Source organism: Pleurodeles waltl, chromosome 4_1 (assembly GCF_031143425.1).
Source record: "Pleurodeles waltl isolate 20211129_DDA chromosome 4_1, aPleWal1.hap1.20221129, whole genome shotgun sequence".
Lineage (NCBI taxonomy): Eukaryota > Metazoa > Chordata > Amphibia > Caudata > Salamandridae > Pleurodeles > Pleurodeles waltl.
This window is the reverse complement of record NC_090442.1, coordinates 494,819,634-494,842,934: the sequence shown is the minus strand read 5'-3', so window position 1 is coordinate 494,842,934 and position 23,301 is coordinate 494,819,634. Positions and strand designations below refer to the sequence as shown.

The following is a 23,301-nucleotide window of genomic DNA, read 5'->3' as shown; positions in this document are numbered from 1 at the left end:
CAAGGATCTGTCCCAACTTCACGTAGGCAAAGAACGTTTATTATTTTAATGGAAAGCCATGTGGTACACACAATGCCAATATGCCAATTCCCTCATAATGTTACGGATGTATATATAGTTAGGCTCACATTTTAAACGTACAAAACCACAGAAATGTACCTGTTACCGTTAGAATTATCTCTAGCAACTATAACTTGTTCCCTAAGATAACTATAACTTGCGCCCCTTACATGCAGTTTTTTCGTCAAAAAAATAAATATTAAATTGATATTATCACCTTTCAGAATGAGCCTTAAACTTTAGAAAGTTTAAAAGACATTAAAGAAGGAAAATGACCTGAGACACACCTGGAGTAGAACCCTCAACTTTGTGGTCAGAGGGTTTGTGACCTTAACTTTTAGGCCTTAGGTGACTCCTTACTGTGATACTTCCAGACATACCTGTGACAGTCAAAGCAAACATGTGATTGGAAAAAAAATTGAATGTTGCATCACTAGGAGGGTTTAAAAGTCAAAACACTAGTAAATAAACAAGCACATTGCCAAGCAGTACTAGGATTTGAATCTTCAGCCTACTGAGTGACAGTCCAAGACCTTGGCCATTAGGCCAGAAGTGACTCTGTTCCACACTGCATCCTAATGTAACTAAACTATGACATTCGTACCAAACATCTTCACAGTATAACACTTTGAAGTCATTGCATGGAGAGACCACTGTCTGACCATTGTGGGATGGAAGAAAATGAGTGACAGGGCAGCGAGGGGAGCCTCAAGGCCTCTGCAGTCCAAGCTGGCTCTCCATGTCCTGTGGGAGCTGACATTGCTCCCAGAAGCAGGAAACTGCTTTAAATAGCAGTTCCCTGCTTGTAGGAGCAATGTTTTCACATTTACACATTTGCATGCAGGGAAGACAGATGAAAACTCCGCTATCTGACAGCGGGAGCTATTTGACAGCTCCAGCTGTCAAAAATCAAACTTTGTTTGCTTTTGCTTGGTGAGAGAAGCAAAAGCAAACAGCTGTATCCTGGGATTGGGCACCCCAGAACATAGAAGGAGCTGGCCCTTGGAGGTGGTGGTCCCCAGGGCCATCTATGGCTCCTCGAGGGGGGCTGCACAGCCCCCTTCCAGCTAGCATAGCACCTGGGGGTGGTGGGTCCCAGGGCTTGGGGGTCTGAAATGGACCTTCTTTATTTTGTTTTCTTATAGCCCCATGGAGGTGGTAGTCACTGGGGTTGCGGGGGACGTGGTACAAATGCCCCCTGCATGAAGTTATTTGAAAGCCCTGGGGAGGTGGCGGTCCCTTAGGCCCAGAGTGTCTGGTCGGCCCCCCTCACATGAAATTATTTGAAAGCCCCAGGGAGGTGCACCCTCTCCCATCCCAAATGAAATTATTTGAAAGGCCCAGGGAGGTGGTGGTCCCTGGCCCACCCGGGGGCTGTTTGTAAGCATGTGCTTGCTTTTTTTTATTTTTACTTTTGCCAAAATAGCTGAGAAAAACTAGAAAAAAATGCTTTTTAGCTCTTGGGACCCCTTAGTATCAGAGCTAAGGGGTCAGTGTGTCCATACACTGTCCCCTTTTCTTTTCTTAAATGTTTTTTTCCAGGACTCAGCTGAAGCAGAGTTCCAAGATGGCTGCCAACACTTCCTTGTTGAAGTGTTGTTAGCCAATCAATCCTCAGCATGAGTTCAGGCAGGTTCACAGAGCCCTCGCATGCCTGTATATAGGGAGTCAAGCAGGGCTGTGTACTGGCACCCACTCTGTTCAGCATGACGTTCTCGGCCATGCTGTCAGATGCCTTCTGCGATGAAGAAGAAACAGCATCCTGATCAGATATAGGACTGATGGCAGGCTCCCCAACCTGCAGAGGCTACAGGACAAGACCAAGGTTGAAAAGGACTCTGTGTGCTATTTCTTGTTCGCAGATGATTGCGCACTCAATGCTGCCACAGAGGCCTAAATAAAGCAGAGCATGAACTGCTTATCCACTGCCTGCAAAAACTTGGGCCTCACAAGTGGTACCCAGGAGACTGAGGTTGTGCATCAACCCGCACCCCGCATATGCAAAACCAACTATCACCACTGAAGGAGAAATTCTGAAGTTTAAATACCTCTGCAGCACACTCTCCAGATCTGTGAACATTGATGATGAGGTAGACTAATGCATCGCCAAGGCAATTTCTGCATTTGGACGGCTGCTGGAGTCAGTGTGGGAGAGGAGAGGTATCAAACTGTCCACAAAGCTGAAGGTGTATAAGGCAGTCGTACTGCCCACACTACTGTATGCCTGTGAGACATGGATTGTGTACAAGCGCCATGCCAAAAAGCTGAATCGCTTCCATATGAACTGCTTAAGAAGGCTGCTGAAAATTACCTGGCAGGGCAAAGTTCCAGATACAGACGTCCTCTCTCAAGCTGGTCTGCCAAGTATCTGCACCTAACTGAGGAGAGCCTAAGTCAGGTGGGCAAGTCACCTTGTGGTATGCCAGACACAGGCCTCCCCAAGTGACTGTTCTATGGTGAACTGAAGATGGCAAACACTCACAAGGTGGGAAGAAAAACCACTTTAAGAACACACTGAAAGTATCTTTGAAGAGCTTTGGCATTAACCTGGACTCCTGGGAAACCCTAACCCAAGACCGCCCTGCCTGGTGAAGCTGCATCAGCAAAGGCACTACCTCCTACGAGCAGAGCAGGACTGCAGAGGCGCAGAAGAAGCCTGAGCTGTGCGAATCCTTAGCCAACCCTTTGCAAACCTACCCAGCAGATCACATGTGCCCGGCGTGCAGCGGAGCTTTCCAAGTCTGCATCGGACTGATCAGCCACTGCTGGACATACCATACCCAGTCAACCTCCTCAACGTGATGTTCTTGGTCATTGTCGACAACGATGGATGAACAACAACATATATACAAATCTGGATTTTCTTACATTTCGCAAAATCTAATGAATGGATTTACACCAAATAACAAAAAGTGCTCTTTCTGGCCTTTCTGCCAAATATGGTGTAATTCCGTCCAGTGGTTCAGGCACTATCGCTGTTCAAAATCTCTATGAAAAAATGAATAAAGAAAATGCGTTTTGGGGCCCAATCTTTTTTCTTGGCCCTCACTGGACAGATCACTCCAAAACTTTCTAGACTGCAACTGACATGACCACCATCTTTTTTTCTTTTTTGGAAAATGTGAAGATTCATCAAATGGAGCCAAAGTTATTAGCAAAACAATAAACACTTTTTGTATAGAAACTAGGTCCTAACTATAATGAACCATTTGCAACCATCACTCAGTTAAATATATTAGTTAGTATCTAGTTTCCATAGGATAAAAAGTTTTTTTTTTTACTAATAACATTGGTACCATTCAACGAATCTTCATAAAATATTCAAAACTTGTTTGCAACTAACTTCAGCTGCTGTTTTGGAAGTGTCAAGGGAATTCATCAAGCAGGGGTGAGATAAAGGGGGAACACATTTTTGCCACGCAATTTTCCATAGGGTTTTAGACACGACTACAGCCCGAAATGCTGAAAGGAATTACACCAAATTTGTCAGAAAGCTTGATCCTGATCCAGAAGGATCTCATTCTGTGATTTGGTGTAAATCCTTTCAGTAGTTTTGGAACTGTTAGAGAAAAAAAATGTATTTATATCTAGGTACGTGGATCCCAGAGATCTCAAAATAAGATCTGATTGGCTGCCCCACTCCAACCAGGAAGTGGTGGCAGCCTTCTTGGTACTCGGACTCAGTCGAGTCCCATGAAAAAAGGAAAAAAAGCAGAAGGGTCAGGGTAGGAATACCCTGCCTCATAGACCAGTGGGGCCAACAAAGTTTTTTCGAAAAAGGTTCCAGTAAATTTGTGGAGGATTGGTGGGAAACGTTTTTTTAAAAAAAAGCATGCATGGTTACCTGCTCTTGCTCCTTTATGCCCCTAATTGGGCCAGGTCCTAGGAGAATTTAATGTTATATTAGGGTGAGGGGGGCACACATAGACCCCATCCCGGGCTGATTTTGGCCCCAGGGACTCCATCCTTTGGGGCCTGGTTGAATTTGCAACTGGAGAAGGGGGCCGTATAGCCCACCTCCCAGCCCAATTTAAGTCCCGGGGTCCACGACCCCGGGGCCAGCATTGTGAAAGAAAGGGGTCAAGTGCCATGTGGCCCCCTCTCCTGACCAAATTTTCAGCCTCTGGGATCCCAAACCTTGCGGCCCAGCCGTGCACACAAAAGGGAGGGGGCCACGCAGCCCTCCTCCTGGAGCCATTGATGGTCCTGGGAAATCCACCCCCAAGGTCTGGCTTTAGCTATGTCCTGGAGAGCCATGGAGTGCTGTTTCCCTGCTCACACTGGTGTGGGCAGGTAAACCTGTGATTGCTCTCGCTTATTGTGAGCATTTTCAAAGCCAACGCCAAATGAGAGGAAACACTAAGTCCGTTCCCAGCGGGCGGGAGAAAGAAAATTCCTTCTGCCCGCTGGAGCAAAGTTTTCCCGTTTCTCTTCCTGCTTTAAAAGGGGTAGGGAAACAGATGGTAAAAATGCTCCTGCCCAAAGGGAGCTGCATTTTTAGCTGCTTCCTTTGGGTGGGAGCATTGCCGGCTCTCCCTGGAGGCAAGAAGCCAGCTAGGGACACAGGGGTGTCAGGGCTCCCCCGTGGGCCCTAACAAAGAAGATGTGTGTGCCACCATAGGGCCAATAATGGTGCCACCTCCCCCATTGATAATATGGCCAGGCCTCAGAAGATGTGGTCCCCACGGCCGGACCCAGCCAGGGAAGGTGGGTCCACACAGCCCTCTCCCCAATTATTCGTACCATAGGCATTGGTGAATGGAGTCCTTGGAGGCAGTATTGAGCTGGGTAGGGGGGCTGCATGCCGCCTCCCCATTTACAATAAGACTGGGACTCAGGAGAAGTGGTTCCCCGGGCTGACAAATAGCCCGGGAAGGGGCCCACGTGCCCTCTTCACCCTTCTAAGTATAGCTGGGTCCAAGTAGATGGGGTCACAAGGCCAGAAATCAGCCCACTCCCAATTTACAATAAAGCTGGGCCCCAGAAGATGGAGTTCCTCAAGGCCAAAATATGGCCCGGGGAGTGGGCCATCTACATCCTCTCCTAAAAACAAATATGGCAGGGCCTGGGGGGATGGGGTCCATACGGCCAAAATCAGTCCAGGGAGGAGGCTGCCTGCCAGCTTTTGGGAAGTTGGCCCTGTGGCCAGCACCCTCCAAGCACGGCGGACAACACCCCGCCACTCATGCCCAATGGGCATTTGCAGCATGGGGTTGGCTACCTGTGACTGATTAGCCACAGGCCTTGTGGCCAATCCCCCACCATGTTAAAAAAAAATGTAGAAGTTCAATGAAAAAAAAAAAGGATACAGAGACATAATTAGGAAATAGAACTTAAAAACCCTTAGAAATCTCTAAAAACACAAAACAAAGGTTACAAGGACGTTATAGTTGGGTTCCAAATTTACACATACAAAACAATAGAAATTCAACACTTACAAATATAGTTATCTCAAGTAACAATAGCTTGTGCCCTAAGGTAACTATAACTCCCTCCCTCACCATGCACTGCTAATTACCCCTTTTATTCCTTCAGTTATGACATAGTCTATGACATCATTGATCATATAATTGCAACATTTGCAGTAAATTTATTGATTAGAAAATTGGTCATGGCTGGGCGTTACCTGAGGGCATGATATTTAGCAGTTCTGGTTAGTAGCACTTACTAGAAGTTGCGCCCCACCATGCACTGCTTATGACTTCAGATATGACATTATTTATGACATCACTGATGACATAACTGTTTGTTTTCTTTAACAGATGTTATTAGATCACATAAAAGTACAGCAAACATGGATCATTAATAAGCATTATGTCGGGCATTGTGATAAGATTTTACATGTGGTTGGTAACATTAGGATAACGTTAGATGGCTGTAATGCAAGAGTGTTGATTAATTACAGAACTGTTTGTTGTCATATGCAAGTGCCCAGTATCTTCCTTGTGTGACTTTGTGGTCTTTTATGGAACAAAACAACGCCCCACCGCCACGCTACCAACTAGCACTATGTGTAAACGTTTATTTGCTCTAAACTTATTGACCGTGTTAGGGAACAGTTGGGCAGGGGTACACTCGACTAAGTGTAATACACAGATTAGTGACTGGTTTAGGGAAGTAAGGGGGATGTATCAGGGCCATCTTTCTCAATTAAGAGGGCCATCCCACAATTACGTGACCATGGGCTATTCATTGTATGAGTCCAGTTGTCGAAACTGGTCTAGCATCAAGTCCCAAGCAGCGGAGAAGGGACGCTCCTACAGTCCTCTATACTCCTCTCTGTGTAATGCTGAGCTTCCTGCTTTTCCCCAGTGGATCTTCTCTGCCCTCCATGTCCGCTCCCCTGTGGGGGTTGATGATTTCTAACAGATATTTGTAGTATTGCTGTTATTAGGGTCAAGTCTATGAATCTCACCACCACGCTTGAGCCCTTGGATCTCGGGTACAATCCCACTATGCAGTGTTCTACTGAATCCCAATGTGAAATTTCCACTATTGCCCTTAGTGAGTCGTGAATACTTTCCCAGTAGAGTCTCGAGGAGGGGCATGCCCACATCATATGTAAGAGGTCAGCATCCTCCATGTGACAGCGGGGGCATGTGGAGGACACTGAAAGAAAGATTATGCACCTTTATTGCAGTTAGATATGTCCTGAGGAATATTGTGTTGTGTTTAAATCTTTAACTCTTGGTGAGGGATCAGTGTGCCCTCTTTGAATAAATATCCCACAGTGGAAATGCCCTGCTTCTCCCAGTGACGTAGCCTGGATAGGGACAGTATTCGTGTTGGGGTAGGAATACCACATAGAGAGATGTTTGTGGATCTAGTCTGGTAGATCTCTGCATGTCAATACCACAGTGCATTATGTAAAAATAATGGTAAGTTTTGCAGGTGGCTGAGCGTCCCAGGTAAAAGCAGTGTATGTAGTTCCCCACTGTTTAGGCATGCCTACATAAAGTTTATTTCCTGTAGATGAATACCTGCTAGCCAATGCGAGGGCTATTGTAACTGTGCCACTAGGTTGTAGGCACGAAAGTCAGAGGCTCTTATCCCACCCTCATCTGTGGGCAACTGTAATTTTTGGAGGGTAGTACAGTGTCATCCTGTAGCCCAGATCAGCTTTGTCAATAACATGTTCATTGTTCTGAAGACCCCTTGCGGTATGAGTATGGAGAGATTCATAAAGTTGTACAGCAGTTTGCGTAACATGCCCATCATGGCCAAACCCAATCCGCCAGCCGCTGCCAGAGCGAGAGTAATCCAAAACCTCACCTGGACTCTTAGCGATGTTAAAGCTTTTTGTAAATTTCCGTCTATCAAATCAGTGTGGCATCGTTACAGGTGGATTCCTAGATATTTGATGGTTTGCTGGATGATGGGGATCTCAAGTGCCTCCAAGTAGACCCCATCAATGTGAGATAGTGTCTCTCAGAAGGAGAATGCCTGTGATTTTGTAATGTTCACTCGCAGTCCAGAGATTGTCTCGAATTGATGGAGAGTGTCCCTTATTTGTGTAGGGTCCATGTCCCTAACATAAATGATCATATCATCCATTTATAGGTAGACTATGTGTAATCGATGTTCGTCAGTTATGCCCCACAGTTCTCCTTGTCTTAATCTTTGTGCTAGTGGTTCCATCGCAAGGACAAACAGCAATGGGGACAAAGGGCAACCCTGGTGCGTGCCCCAAGATATTGGGAAAGGCGGTGAAATATTTCCTCTGGGTTTTGCTCTGGCCTTTGGGTGAGCATATAGTACTTTAACCTATTTAATGAAAGCAGCTGGAAAGTTAAATCTCCTGAGTATTGAAAACAGGTTTTCCCATTCTAGTGAATCGCACGCCTGTTGTAAGTCTAAAAAATAGCAGCCTACTCTCTGGAAGGCAACCTGTGCCAACTACATGACCTGGTACAGGTACCTGATATTTTGGACGTGCTCCTAAGGGGTATAAATCGGCATTGATCTACATTGATCAAATGAGGGAGAAGTGGGAGTAGCCTCTCTGCTAAGACCCTCCTAAGGAGCTTGTTGTCTTTGGTTAAAATCAATAGGGGTCTGCATGAGGACAATGCTATGGGTGGGCGGCCCGGTTTTATTAAGGAGATGACAAGTGCCTGGTTCAATGTCACTGGTAGTTTCCCCATGTCATATGCAGTTTTATACAGTATCACTATCATTGGTGTTAGTCGTGTAGCGAATGTTGTGTAAAATTAAATGGGCAGTCCTTCCACCCCTGGAGTCTTTTTGTGAGGCACCTTCCATACAGCTGCCCGGACCTCCTCCTGTGCGATAGGCACTGCCAGCCATGCGCGTGCCTCTCTATCCAGTCAAGGAAGCCGAAGGTCCCCAAGGAAACCCTCACAAAAGTCAGGGAGAGGTAGAGGGTATGCATTGTATAATATAGTGTAATATTCTTGGAAAGGTTGATTCACCTTCAATTTTGCGTAGCACTGTTGACCAGTGTATAAGAGCACACTAAGGATCGGGGTAGGGTATCTGGGGCATTGTATCATGCATGCCAAAAGTGTACCAACTCTGTCCCCCTCCGCATGTATGCTGTGAATGTAGGTGGTGAGGTCATACACCAGTAACTGTTCAAGTGCTTTGGTGTGCTGCACCCTAAATTCTTGCAGTTCAGTCAATTGGTTGGGGTCATTAAATACATTCTGTTTTAGGCTGCCCATACAATTTTAAATACAAACTAAATCTTTTTGGATTTTGCGTCTGGACCCCGTCGCTTTTTTTTTTTGATACCTCCATAATCACCACTTCAAAAGCCTTCCATTCCATCAGTAGTGACGAGGCTGTACCCTTGTTAGTAGAAAAGTAGTCATCAATGGTAGACCCTATTGAGGCTCTAAATACTGCATCTTATAGATAGGATGGTTGCCTGTGCCATGTGGGATGGGCGCAGGGACCTGACTCCATTGCAGTGCTACCTCCAGCAGTTTGTGATCAGAAAGGTCTTACCTAATTAAGCCAAGCCAGAAAAGATCCCGGACATGTGGATGGGGCAAATGATATGATCTAATCGGGCATGGAGACTGTGCAATGTGGGAGGAAGGAATATTCCTGCATTCCTGTGTTGTGTACTCTCCAGATGTCCACCAGGTCCCAGTGATAGGTCCAGTTTGTGAGTGCGTGAGCTTGTCTAACCAAGTTCGTGTGGGGCAGGGGTGGATGGCAACTATCTAATGTAACATTAAGCACTGCGTTGAATTCTCTTCCAATGAACCAATGTATATATGCCCAATCTGCTAGTAGTGTTGACGGGAACTGTAGAAAAAGGTCTTGTTTAGTATTAGGGTGCTATACACCATCTAAGACCACTTGTACCCCATCTAGTTGAATTTGAGCAAAGACGTATCACCCCAGGGCATCAATCTTGTTGTTTTGGACCTTAAGGGGGACCCTGGCGTGGATCCACATGGCTGCACCTCTAGCATACCTAAAATATGTTTTGGCAGTGAATTGGCCTCTCCATTTTGCCTTTAGCTTAACCACGTCAGGTGCAGAGAGGTGTGTTTCGTGTAGGTAAATTATGGAGGCCTTCCAGGTGTGGAGCTGTGCCAGTACTCTTTGTTGGGGAAGCCAGACCTTTGACATTCCATGTCAGCATCTTCTATTGATGTAATATGGTCTCCATAACCATACTTGTGGAAGAATGTATTATTTGGTGTACCCCTATCTCCCCTGTAGACAGTAGGGCTGTAAGAGACAGCTGGTGAAACAATAAGTAAATCCCAACTTCTAGGTCCAACATGAAACACCTGTTCAACCAAACAGAAAGTTTAAACTAAACCATTTTTAACTAGTGATAGTGGGTGCAATTGCTATTGAGGGGCATGTGAAGCCTTGGAATAATTGGGTAAATTCCCCTGATCATGAGTTTACGTTGCCTCCAGGTTTGTCACACACGCCCCCGGGAGCCCACAATGTCTTGCCGGCTCCCGAGTAATGTAGTGTGAAAATGTCATAAGACCGAGGGGGAGGGGGGAATTAAACTAAATCAGGAATCAGGGAAGAACGGTATACTGATATTCGATTCTGAGTCAGAGTGGGACGTGGTGAAGGAGCATGAAAGCAACTGAGCAGGCTGGGCCTTCATGGATGCCACTGTCAAAAGCGCAGCTTCTCATTACTCCTGGGCCTGTTGGGGTGAAAGCAATGCATGCAATACGCCTCTCCGTTGATGTTTATGTTGCCATATAGGTTTGTGTTTGTCTCTTTGGGCACACCCTGCTGTGGGGTATTGACATTCCAGCCAGTCCCAGGCTGCATCTGGAGAGTCAAACAAAGATTGGTCTTCATGTACAACTTTCAGTTGAGATGGAAAAAGTAAGGCATACCTGAGACCTTGACTGTGCAGCTGTTTCTCCACCGACTGGTAAGGTGCCTGACTCTTTTGTGCCTCAAGTGTATGGTAAGAAAAGAGAGGCCGTAGCACTGTTCACAGTGGTGAGTGCCACCTTCTGGGCCATTTGCAGAAGATGGCCTTATCTAAAAAATTCAGGATTTTGGCCATTATTGGGTGGGGTGCGGCTCCTGATGGAGGGCAACGTATAGGTACTCTGTGAGCCCTCTCCACGACAAACATGGCTTACTTCGTGCTGCATGAATTACGAGGTATAAGTCAGTGATACTGCAGTTTCATCATCAGTTGGTTATGGAGAAGGCTGAAGTGGGCCCTCTAGACCAAATGGCTGTTGCGGGACTAAAGCTGCCCCAGTGTCCCATCTGGATATCGCCAGATGGGTGGTTGCAGAAGATCAGTCCCCAGTAGGCTGAACGCTCAGCAGGGGCTAATTCAGGTAGGAGAGGGCCTCATTTGTAGGCCTGAAGCAGCGCCCCAAGCCTCTGTGGCTATTTGGTTGTGTGCTTGGTTGTTTATGTGCTTTAGCTTTCCGTGTCCATTTTATTTATGTGAGGGCTTGGCGTACCTCAATCTGGTAGCCACGGCCTCCAGCTAAGTATGATTCTAGCCCGCCTCTGCTCTGCTTTCAGTCATGGCTGCCGCTCACCTCTGCAATGCAGCCCGTGTGGGGCCCCCTTCCTCTTTTCTTGGGAGCCACGCCATCTGGTTTTGGACAGCTGTGACCCACATTTCCTCCTAACGCTTCCGCTTCTCCGCCAGGTGATAGTGCGGCCTGTGCGGTCTACCTCCTCTGGTTCCAGAGGATGAATCTCTAGTGATTTTTGGGGCTCTGCTGGACCATGGCGGACTCGTGCAGGGCCCCTGTCTTGTTTTACGTGTGGCCCCGTGAAATTATGGCATGATGAAGGTGAACTCATGGGCAGGCTGCGGGAGCTCTGGAGAGTTGTGTCCTCCATGTTTGGTTTTAGGCCACGCCCTTATCACTGATGGCATCACTGTTGACATCATCCAGTGAGTGTACAAATTTGTTGTACAGTTTACTCAGTGGCGGGTAACTACCATATTATTGTTCTACGTAATTGTGTACATCTTGAGTCCAGATAATGAGTGTAAGGATTGCAAAACACATGTGCCCCTAATGCATCATAGCTGTGTAGAAATATTGAACATGTTATAAATGTTTGCATTCAAGTGTAACTCTGTGTGCAAGTGACATTTGTCTTGTATTCATTATGCTCCACACCACTTTTTGGCTCTGCAGAAATGTTTTCAACAGGAGAAAGATCCTGCATAGAAGATACTAACTTTTGTAAGCAGCCTTGAGTTAATGTGGAGAATCATATCACTATTAAAATTTATACTTAATATAGAAGAATGTCTGTACCAGGTAATAACGTATGTAGTCGTGCTTGTTTTGCTTCAGAAGATGGGCTATCTGGAAAAAATTTGCAACATTATGAAGGGTGCAGATGGTATGATCTTTAGCACCTTCAGATCCTGGTTATTTATTTTTTTTAGCAGATATTGTCTTTTTGGGCAACTGTTGCATAGAATGTACACTGTTCTTAGTAGATTATTGTGAATAATGTGTGTTGTATTTTGAATATGAGTTTCACTATTTGCATACAGTGTGGTATAGAATGAACTCTCTCCGAGGAGTAAACACTGTTTACAGTACTCAGTTCTCTACTGATATTAACTTAATTTCTTAATGTAGATTCGGTGTGGGCCAAGGGTTTCATACAGATAAAAGTTATTCCTATTAGGTCATTTGTTTTAGAATTGGATTCACTATTTTGCATTTCTCTGACCAGTTGTATACAGATTGAACACTGTACTCAATAAAGGTTTTCCCTATATCTGTGGTCAGTTGCTAAAGTGGTCTAATCTACGTGTAAATCCATAGCAACTTATACAGTAGTATGGGGGAAAATGATGCTTGGATGATGTCATCAGTGATGTCATCAATGATGTAATTTGAGATGTTATCAGTGATGTCATAAATTATGTCATAGAAAATATAATGAGTGATGTCGTATGTAAGGTCATATGCAGTGTATGGCGGGGCTCAAGTTTAGATAGATCTACTAACTATAATGTCTCAATTTCAATTTTTCTTTTGTTCAAAACCTTAATGTTGTGACTGGGAAATTCACCTAACTATAACGTTACTTTAACCTTTGACTTTTTTATTGAATATATATATATATATATATATATATATATATATATATTCACTTAAAAGAACAAAGGTTACAGGGACATTATAGTTAGATTCTGAATGTACTTGCATGAAACCATAGAAATTTAGCAGTTATAGTTAGTTATTTCAAGTAACTATAACTCGCACCCTAAGGTAACTATAACTCGCGATCTGGCATGCAGTTTTTTCTTCAGTAATTTGACTAATATTTAGTTTATGTTTTTAATGACGTTACATAGGTTGCTAGTGGCCAGCATTGACTGTTTCAAAGCACATTTTCTCTTTAAGCCATGCTGCATAGCAACCCATGCTGCTGTGCAGTATTTCTAAAAAAAAAAAAAGAAATGCTTTTAAAATGACAGATGGAGCAAGCAACATAAGGGAGGTGCAGTGGAGGGAGGGGGCCATCAGACAAGGGGAGGAGAGCAATACCATGGAGGTGTGTGGGAGGACAGAGAGAGAGACCAGTAAGAGACAGTGGTAGGAGTATGGGGGGAGCACTACTAGGGGTCTGTGAGGGAGGGGGATGCCACAACATACAACAGGAAGAGGGAGACTGTGAATGTAATATTATTATGGCCCGAGGAAGGAGTTTGGTCTTCAGTTATGTGCAGTTTGTTAGATGAATATGCCCTTTTCTCGCTCCATGCCCAAACCTTCTGCAAATCTACCATCTCATCCTTTTATTCTTCAGCACCCTCTTTTCATTCTCACCTGAAGGTGCTTCCTTTCATCTTCTTCACTTCAGCGACCCCAGACAAACAATGCATGCGCTCTCCTGTAAGCACTGGATTTTCTGTTACTTTCTCTTGTCATTTTTTTGAAAACGTGTCCCCCCATCTCAAACATTTGCACAGAATTTCACTGGCAACTGGAATATGTGACCATTGCTCTGTGCGCTCTGCAGAAAGGCCACTGATTTGATGAGCATGTATTCTGAATGCCTTTTTCGACCCACTTACCGGCACTGTGAGAAAGTCTGTGCCTTCAGCCTCAGCTCCAGTCATGGCCCGTTATAAACGTGTAGTGGTACTCAGTTGAAATTATGCACTATATAGGATTAATGTACTATATGAAAAACAGAAAAATGCATCCTGGAAATAGCCAACACTTTTAGGGAATGCATGATAAGCAAAACACATGCACTATGAACAGGAACTAGATCACTGGCCTAAATGTTTTGAAGTTAAAACTAAATATTAAAAAATGTAACTTTTACTTACTTTCATGCAGCAGCATTTGTGACAGTCGCAGTAGTTGTGATCCATCGGTTTGCTAGTTTAGGAGCTTTCTCATGGTGTTTATTATAGTAAACAGTAAGAGAGAAGTGTCAGGACTCATTGGAGTAGGCTAACCCAGTGCTCCTTATGAGACTGAGACCCTGTGTCTGTGCTGCACCCAGCTCTCTAACACAGATTGGGTAGGGGACGTTTGAAGTTTGCATGTCAGGCTGGCAGTCGCAAGACAGCTCACCAATCTGACATGCACACTTCAGACTTTAGGCTGAGGTGTCCCTGTTGCCAATAAGCAGGAAGAGCTGCACCCCTGCCCTCACACGTGGGCCGGAATGACACATACTCACTTTATAATGAAATAGTAATACAATTTTTATTTTTGAAGGGAGTGGGGGCGGGGTGTTGCTTCACCACCCTAAATGAGGAGCCGCCACTCTCTGCTCTGTTGCTGTGTCTTTACATTAGATGTGTAGAATTAGGGCTCGGCTCTGTTTCTTTGACTTCGTTTTAGATGTGTAGAGTTAGGACTTTTCTCTGTTGCTGTTCTTTTTGCCTAAATGTGCAACATTATAACTTTGTGAGCTGCCTAAACGTGAGGCTTGTACTTTAATTGAAAACTGGAGTGATGTGATAAGATATTTTGATTGACTTTGTGAATTTTCCTTTGAAATATTTCATCTGAAAAGTATGGAGCATTTGATTTAGGCATAAATTGCAGTTGTTTTTGAAGTGGAGTAACTTCTCCGGTATTTCTGTTAGTCCAAATTTTAATTAAAAAACATATGAATATGGTCATTTACATTGACCCCTCCATCTTTTCAAAACCTCTTGATTATGTGTTTTTATTGATGTCATTGCTCTGTTTGAAAGCTTTTCACTTTACATTCCCATTATTGACGTTTGTTTCCACACCTGCAGTGCTCAAAACAGAAATCATTTTTAGAAATTATTTTTATACGTAATACATGCAAAGACGTGACACACAGTAATAGGTAGTGAAATATTCTGGGGGGCAACAAGGTACAGGATCCCTGTTCATGTTATTTTGCGCCCCTCAGCCCCACCATGAATATTAGCGTGTACATGCTTTGTGTAGAAATGCATACACTTTCAATGTCAAGTCACACTGTACTTTTAAACTCTCTGGGTCCTCTAAATCCTGTCCTTGGGCAGCTGGTGCTTACTGGGAACTGTCCTGCATGGCTATTGTTATTTACTACTATTGTCCGAGTGCCACAACCTTGCTAGTCTCTTTGTCACTAGCTTGTCTCAAGGTAGTGAGGGTAAGTGCTCCATGCTTACTCTAGATGGTGTTCGAGGTTAGAAATCAATATTCACTATCACACAATACCTAGGCCAGTCACTTCAGTGTTCAGTCAGTGCCTGGAACTGTTGGGTATGCTACACAGACACCTTGCTAGTACAGGATGTGCATGAACAGATCAGGCTCATTGAAGACAGGTAATGTTGGACCTAAATGGCATACTAACTGGATCTGATTTTCAAGGTTGCCTGCCAGATTCACCAGTCAGCTGATCCTGGACTGGTACGCTTTGGATGATGTGGACTTTTCTTAGGAAGCATCATTCGTGCATTCACACAAGCATTTTAGCTATTTATCTGTTGTGTCATAACAGTAAGGCTCCACAGATAATTGCCAGACTTATTCTGAGACTGATGAGAGGTTTTCCTAGCACTAATGTGAAGGTGGAATGCTATCTCAAGTAAGGTTATTGTCTGTTATTACCTACTTCTGTGTTATTGTCTGTTATTGTCTACTTCTGTTGGCAAAGGTGGGAACCTAGACAATTCTTATGTCCACTTAATAAGTCAAATCAAGCACTCCTCCAAACCCGTGCATCTTCCTATTTTTGTGTAGTTTTCTGAGGCTTCAAAACCAAGATTTCCAAGTCTGATCTGTAATAGCCATTCAGGTTGATTCTGTTGATGCCTCTGTTCTTGTTCCCTAGAAGCCTAGGGTTGCTACCTTTCCAAAAGAAAAAATACCATCCAAACGCTCATGTTTTATAAGTTCTTAAAGTCCCCAGCATGATACTTAAATAGAAGTTCATATAAACTCATCTATATTTGTTTGTAATATGACTTTTCTGTTTTTGTTTACTTCTCGGTCATGGATCATCGAGTCAGCTGTAGAGCACATCTGAAAATGTTTTATTTTTATATTTTCCGTTTGAAGTATGTAGTGATAATGGAGACAAATACCAGCTTTATGAGATTTTCCTAATTTGTGTACTAGCCGGGGCATATTAAAATAACAGTCCTGCTGGTGGAAGACAGGCTAGGTGCAACCCTATTGAAGATCAGCCGCACACCAGAAAAAGAGGGGTCGGTGTCCTTTACTCAAACAGGTGGGAACATCCTTTTACAGAGCAAGTTCTTGGCATTCTATCCCTGTCAATGAATTTGAGCACATTTAAGGGATGTCTATTCATGGTGCAGTCACTTGGCATGCAGATCGACCCCAGATATCCCCCAGTATCAATAAATCTCTCTCTCTCACACACAGTTCTGGAAATAGTGCCTGTGTAGGTATGGTGGAGTCTGAGTTTCCATACAAAAGACACATTTTCCTTTGCTTAGGAACTTTGGCATCGGTGGACAAACCTGGGCAAAACTTTCCAAAAGAATGCATCTTTTTTTTAGGTTCTTCATGACACGTTTTTACTGTCCTAAAAGTGCATATTCCCATTTTAATTCCCATAGGATTTTTTATTATCTGATACAAAAAATGGCTGATCAGAATTAAAACAAATGTGTCATTGGTTTGGTGAACATCCTTTCACTGGTTGTTAAGTGATTAACATTTAAAAAGGTGCAAAGCCATGAAGAGTTTAAAATGTAGAGCTAGTTGGATAGTTAATCCACAGATACGCCATGGGTTCAGAAATCATCTGAGGATTCATGAATCTAATTTTTAAAAAAATAGGCAGAATAAAGGCACACTATTGGACGAGGGAACTTTTCCCCTGTTCTGCATTGCAGACTTGCAAATTAAGCTCCACAATTGTTCATCCGCTGTGTTTCGATGCTGGTTTTTACAAACATTTCTGTTGTGGCTTCCATTGCCCAGCGTAGTGCACTGAACACCGCATTGGGAAAAAATCTAAAGAAAAAAGGGCATAGGGGACGTTGAGTACACCCTGAACTCAAGGTCCATGTGGAGGAAGGGCAAATGCACTCCCCTCTGGCAATAAAGATATATATATAAAAAAACAAATATCACTGATTTGCAGATTCCATGGTGGATTTGTCCATCCTGGACCCTCCCTGGTCCTCATGGTGCCCTGAAAGTGTATAGGATTTGCATATGGGATCTGTGAACATAATAGGGAAAAAAGTATTCTGTATCCAACAGCTTATCTTGGCCAGTGGCCACATGTGGTGGGTTTGTACTAGGACCTAGCTACATTCCAGTACCTGCGGACAACTCGTGCCACACAAGGACTCAGGCTGTGTGCAGGAGAGGTTGGCCACCGGTGATTCATTTGGTTAACAATTTGGCTGGCCAAAACCTAAATGGGCCCCTAAGTTATTAAGATTCTGAACATAATTAAAACATTCTCCTAGTTCAAATGCTGATGTCTACTGAATAAAAAACATAAAATTCAGTGAGATGTGCAAACATATTCTCAGCGGTGAAACTTGGTCATTAAGATTGGAGGGGTGTGACCTTCAGATTTTCCAGCAATCACGCTAGCATAGAACTTTGAAATACATCATACAACAAGCAGAGTAGATGAGACAGGCCTAATGGACAGTGCAAAGGGAGAGGGATTCTGATTGGTAGGAGCACTAAGTAAGAGAAAAGGCAATATTTTGTAAAATAATCCACATTTCTAAGACTTTCAAAACAGAGAGGAGAGAGTGTGTATGCTTGTTTTTTTGTGTGTGTGTGTAAAGGTTCCTGGTGAAATCCGACAGACACCACCCTATACCCGATTGAAATCACCTGTACCCAACTATTTATCAGAAAGATACTTGGGGAGGGGAGTGTAACACCCCAAACACTCTCCCTCCCCAAAGCTACGCCCCTGCACATTCATGTCTGAGTGATTGCACTGTCATAAATTCATTCACTTTAAAATTAGGTTTATGATATGGTTGTAGCAGCACTTTGTGATACAAGGTGGTGCAATGGGGATGCCAGTTAGGTCCCTCACCTATATGTTTAGGGTCTTTACTCTGCCATCTGTGAGTCAAAGACATTTGACGTGTTGTTGCATAGAACATGACTGTTTTTCTAGAAGAGGTTTGCTTGCTGGGAAATTAAATTATTTCAGTCCGTTTTCAAATGAGGATGAGAATGTGGAAACACCAAACTTATTATCCTTGTGAATCAGATGAATCCACATATTCTTCAAACGATTTGATGCCCCAATCCAGCGATTGTAATGCGCAAATTATTTTTGTTTGCAATAAAACGTTTGATAATGGGTAAACTAACTGAAGGAAATCTAGCTTTATCTCCTTCAAGCAGCATTTCTGAAAGTATACTTTAGGGGATTATGCAGGCAAAATTAATATTTGGGCTGAATGCTTTTGAAAGTACCAATTGAAGACAGTTCCCTGTTTGCTCTAACTGTCCATACTCCATTTATTCTCTTAATATTCTTATCTCTGTATGCGTGCAATGCCTCAGTGCCATGGATATGATTTAGGTGGCTAGTATTGTCCACGAGGACACTTCTGCCATCACCCAAAGTCAGTAGTTGATTTCAGTCCTGGAAAAGAGTGTCCATGGTCAATCTTAATGGTATTCGTCTTTATTCCACTTGCCCATGCCAAAGTGACAACCTCTTCCGAACTCGTTTTGTTCCATCAAAATGAAACCCAGCAACAACCTCAAGGTTAGAAGTAATAAAAGTACAAATATGAAAAACGTTCATATTGTAGAATCACTTACATCCCCATCAGTCTTCTAAAGTGATTGATCGAGTGAGTCACAGCATAAATTAAGTGGCATTTATAACCCTGTAACTGCATTGCTACCACTCGGCTCAAATCACAAAGGCAGTGGCAGGAAGATAAAGCAAATATGGCTTCAGAGATTTTCATTCTTTTTCTTTCACTTAACCCCTCAGCAGAAAAAATGTGGCTGTTAGGGACTCGGTGAGAAGAGGTTAACCTTGTAATGTCATCTGGGAAGGTGACTACTCAAGGGTGCATCATGTCACTTTCACTATTTTGGGGAATGGCTGCAGAATGTAAATGATGTGGCAATGTAAAACACCTAAAACAATAAGCTATCCTATCCTGTGAAGGAATGCAAAGGTATGTTCAAACAAATGTCACAAGTAAACTACTTATGTATTGATAGCTATATGTAACCCTGAAAATATTTTTTTCAAGGAGAAGACCCAGAAGCACGGAGAATGAGGACAGTAAAAAATATAGCAGATTTGAGGCAAAATTTGGAAGAAACTATGTCTAGCCTTCGAGGGACTCAGATTAGCCACAGGTAAGATACTTAACATTTATCTTATGTACTGTTGAGCTCTGTAAGCAGCAAAAAAGTTATTTGTAGAAGCAAAACAACATTTGTGCACTCCAGGACAAAAGTTTCCAGATTCTTTTGCATATACCAAGTAAGTCAGTCTTTGTCATAAAGGTCTTAGGACATTCTTTGTTTTAAGCCGCATTTAGGTAATTGAATCTTATTTGTTTTTAACAGCACGTTAGAAACCACGTTTGACAGCACCATAACAACGGAAGTAAATGGAAGAAGTATACCAAGCTTGACGAGCAGAAGTGCATCTGTGACCTGGAGGCTTGGGCAGGCCAGTCCTCGGCTACAGGCGGGGGATGCTCCTTCTTTAGTTAGTGGCTACCCTCGCAGCAGCACAAGTCGATTCATTCATACCGACCCCTCACGTTTTATGTATACCACACCTCTTCGCCGGGCAGCTATTTCTCGCCTTGGAAATATGTCGCAAATGGAAATTAATGAAAAAGGGAACCATGGTATGGAAATGTCCTCTGAAGTCGATGTCAGTGGATACATGAGTGATGGTGACATCCTTGGGAAGAGTCTACGAACTGATGACATCAATAGCGGGTAAGTGAATTCAACAGAGATTTTTCTTTTATCTCTACCCACACTTACAAAACCATGTAACAACACAGTCACAGTTCTTTTGGAAAAATGATGTTATCACATCAGCCTACATAAGTGCTGGGGAAGAGGAGAAGATGTTTGAGTTGTTGGTCAGTATAGCTAATCACAGTTCCATACCTTCTTTTCATGGAACACACTTACATAGTTTGCTTTTGATTCAACATGAATAGGTTTTTTCAATTGTTGAAGCAGAGTTAAAAAAAAGATTTCTGCCATTAAATCAATATTAATTTAGCCACAGCCTTGTTGAAAGGCCTCAACGTGAATAGAAATTCACCCTAATCTTCTGTTCACTGGGGCACATCATTCAATTTGCCTTCCAGAGAATTCTCATATATCTATAACACTTTTAAAAACTAAGGGCCTGATTTAGATATTGGTGGACGGGGTACTCTTTCACAACGGTGATGGATATCTTGTTTGCCAAAATCTAAATCCCATTGTAGAAATGGGATTTAGATTTCGGCGGATGGGCTATCAGTCACCGTTGTGATAGAGTACCCCATCCGTCAATATATAAATCAGGCCCTAAGATCTTTGTCGAATACAAAATAGTTCCATGTAAATCAGAGCAACTTGCGCGATATCCAGTGATACTTAACTTTTTGAGGGCAAACATTAGCCACAAGTGTTCTCTTGATGCTATTGCTGCAACTGTCAGATTTGGGGTGTAAGTTGAAATAATGCTTGTGAGATGCTGAATACACTGTTTTGAGTATTGTTATAAATTGTATATAGTTTTCAGAAAATGAAACTGCAAATAATTTTTCAGTAATGCAGCCTGATTAAAAAAATAAAAGAAATCAGATACCCTGACAGTTGTATCACTCAATTGTAGCACCAGGTTCAGCAGCAGATGAAAGAACAAGGTGGGCAGAAATGCTTAGGTAGGAAAAAGAGAGGGCATCTCGACTCTGAAACATTTGTGCTCTTTCGACACAGGAGTGACCGGATCGTGCAGCGCAGCTCTCAAGCTTTTCATCAACATAACGAGAAAGATGCCAATCTTTACTATCTGGATTACTAGTGGATTCCGCAATAAAGAATAGTCTAGCAGTAGTCCAGATGCTTTAAACATCTGGGCAGTGGTTGACCAGAGAAGCGCAGGTCACAGATATTGTGAGGCAGTGGTAATGCAGTGTACCAGCACAATGGTTTTAGACAGTGTTAAGACCTGTGCAACATACTCAGAGCAAGCAGTCACTTCTCACAGTGAGAACTGAGCCACTCGTCAAAAATGTGTTTAGCAAGAGGATTTGAGTGTTGATTACCTAGTTCCCAAAGGTGAAATCAGTGGAGCAAATAGCGGCAAAGGGTGGAGGTGTAAATCAAACAAAAAATGCATGGCACAGGGAAATATTGTGTTTTCAAGAAGATGGCGGCAAGACAATGTACTGTGTTCTATCAGAGCCATCCTAGAGAGCCTTTTTTCATTACAAATCTGGATCCATGCCCTTTCAGCCTCGCCGGTACCCTGGAAAGGCATGCTGAAAGTGACGAGCCACGCATATAGCATGTGTCACGCCGTTTAGGTAAGAAACACCAGTAAACTGTTTCACTAAAATTGTCTTTAAGGGGAACAGCGCTAACAGGCGCCTCGATTATGGGTTCATAAAGAGTGAACCTGCCTGCTCTTTTTAACTCCGTTATGCATGTGTGCAAGGGAATGAGAAGAGAGAAGTCATTAGGAATAAGGGCCTGATTCTAACTTTGGAGGACGGTGTTAAACCGTCCCAAAAGTGGCGGATATACCACCTACCGTATTACGAGTCCATTATATCCTATGGAACTCGTAATACGGTAGGTGGTATATCCGCCACTTTTGGGACGGTTTAACACCGTCCTCCAAAGTTAGAATCAGGCCCTAAGTGTCTTAAATGTCTTTCTTGCAAGTTACCCTTCCGGTCACAAGTAACATGATTTATGGAGAGCAGCACGCCTATTTGTGAGTCTTTTTCATTTTATTAGGTTTTATACCACTTTAAATTGTTGATTGGCATCCCTACTCGTATCTGATGGTATACTGGTAGGACAGATATGGCGGATCAAGTGCCGTTACGCATTTAAAAGTGAGGATTAAGTCAAAATTAAGCAACAATAAACAACATGTATCAGTTGTCAAATAGGCTGTACAAGGAATAAAAGCAGTTGGTAGGACAAAGCATGTAGTTCTTCCATGTCTAGGCACAACCTGAGGTAGAAGCAGCAGTCAGACCTTAATAAAAAAAGAGAAATGAACAGTGTGTTCAGCTCAGACCCAGTTAAATGATGAATGTGGTGTCGGGTAGCAGTTATAAGAAAACAGTGGATGCACAGACCCTGCTCAAACTAGAATAGCAATGAAGACCAAGGAAGGATTCACTAAGTGCGCCCATGATTTGTAAAATAAGACAGGCAAGGCTGTCTGGAGTTTTGGAGCTTAAATCACATTTAGCTGTTACGTTTCCCAAACAGTATTGTAAATCAAATTTTACTGTCAATACCTTCACTGTTTAAATATTTACAGTCATTTTAATACCATATCACAAATATAGTGATGAGCCAGAAACTACAAAAGTCCAACCAAATTGTAGACTAATCCATTTCCTCTTTATTTTATATTCCCATCATTCTTGAATCCTTGGCGCACATGGCATGCTGATGTCATTTTAGTGAAAATGAAAGTAAAATGAGCCAATCAGCTCATTTCTCTTTAACTGCTTCGTTGCTCAGGGTGGCTATCTCAGCCACCAAGCACCCCTTGAAACTGGCGAGGTATCATTGGAAAAGGGAGAATCTCCCCCTTTTCAATGGTACCTTTCCCTAGTGGATCCTTGGTTGGGGATTGGCGCAGGAGGGCGGTCCCCAGTCAGGAATCCACCCACTAGACACTAGGACCCTCGGACCAGCACTTTTCCTCCTCCTGGGCATTTTTTTTAATGTAGTGTTCTGCCTCCCCCCCTCCCCCCAGCAGGGCAGATAGGGGCAATAGACCTGGGGGGCAGAAAGCTCACTTGACAACAGGGATTATTTTTCTTAGTAAAGTCTTGGGCTGGGGGCTGCCCAGAGGGGCATGGCAATGCCCCACCCCTGCACTCAAATAGACATAGTCTTGCTGCCCCCTTGTGAATGCAGAAGGTGGTTACGACCCCCGACCTGCCCCCCCCCCACCCCCCCGGGGGGTAGAAAGCCCACTAGACACTAGGGGATGTTTTGTTTATTTTTTATTTATTTTTTTAAAGTGGGGTGGGGGCTGCCCAGAAAGGACATGGCAATGCCCCCACCACCCCAAAAAATTAGCACAGTCTTTCTG

General features: G+C 43.4%; 1 protein-coding gene across 5 annotated transcripts in view; it reads left to right on the top strand.

Annotated features, from left to right (window-relative positions):
• The window catches only part of NAV3 (neuron navigator 3), a 1,001,553-nt gene that overhangs the window by 501,289 nt on the left and 476,963 nt on the right, over window positions 1-23,301 (top strand). For all 5 annotated transcript variants that reach the window (XM_069228788.1, XM_069228787.1, XM_069228786.1 and 2 more), the window contains 2 exons: window positions 19,244-19,352; window positions 19,566-19,949. In XM_069228788.1, the coding sequence (XP_069084889.1) occupies window positions 19,244-19,352; window positions 19,566-19,949 (493 nt within the window). The remainder of the gene's footprint in view (window positions 1-19,243; window positions 19,353-19,565; window positions 19,950-23,301) is intronic.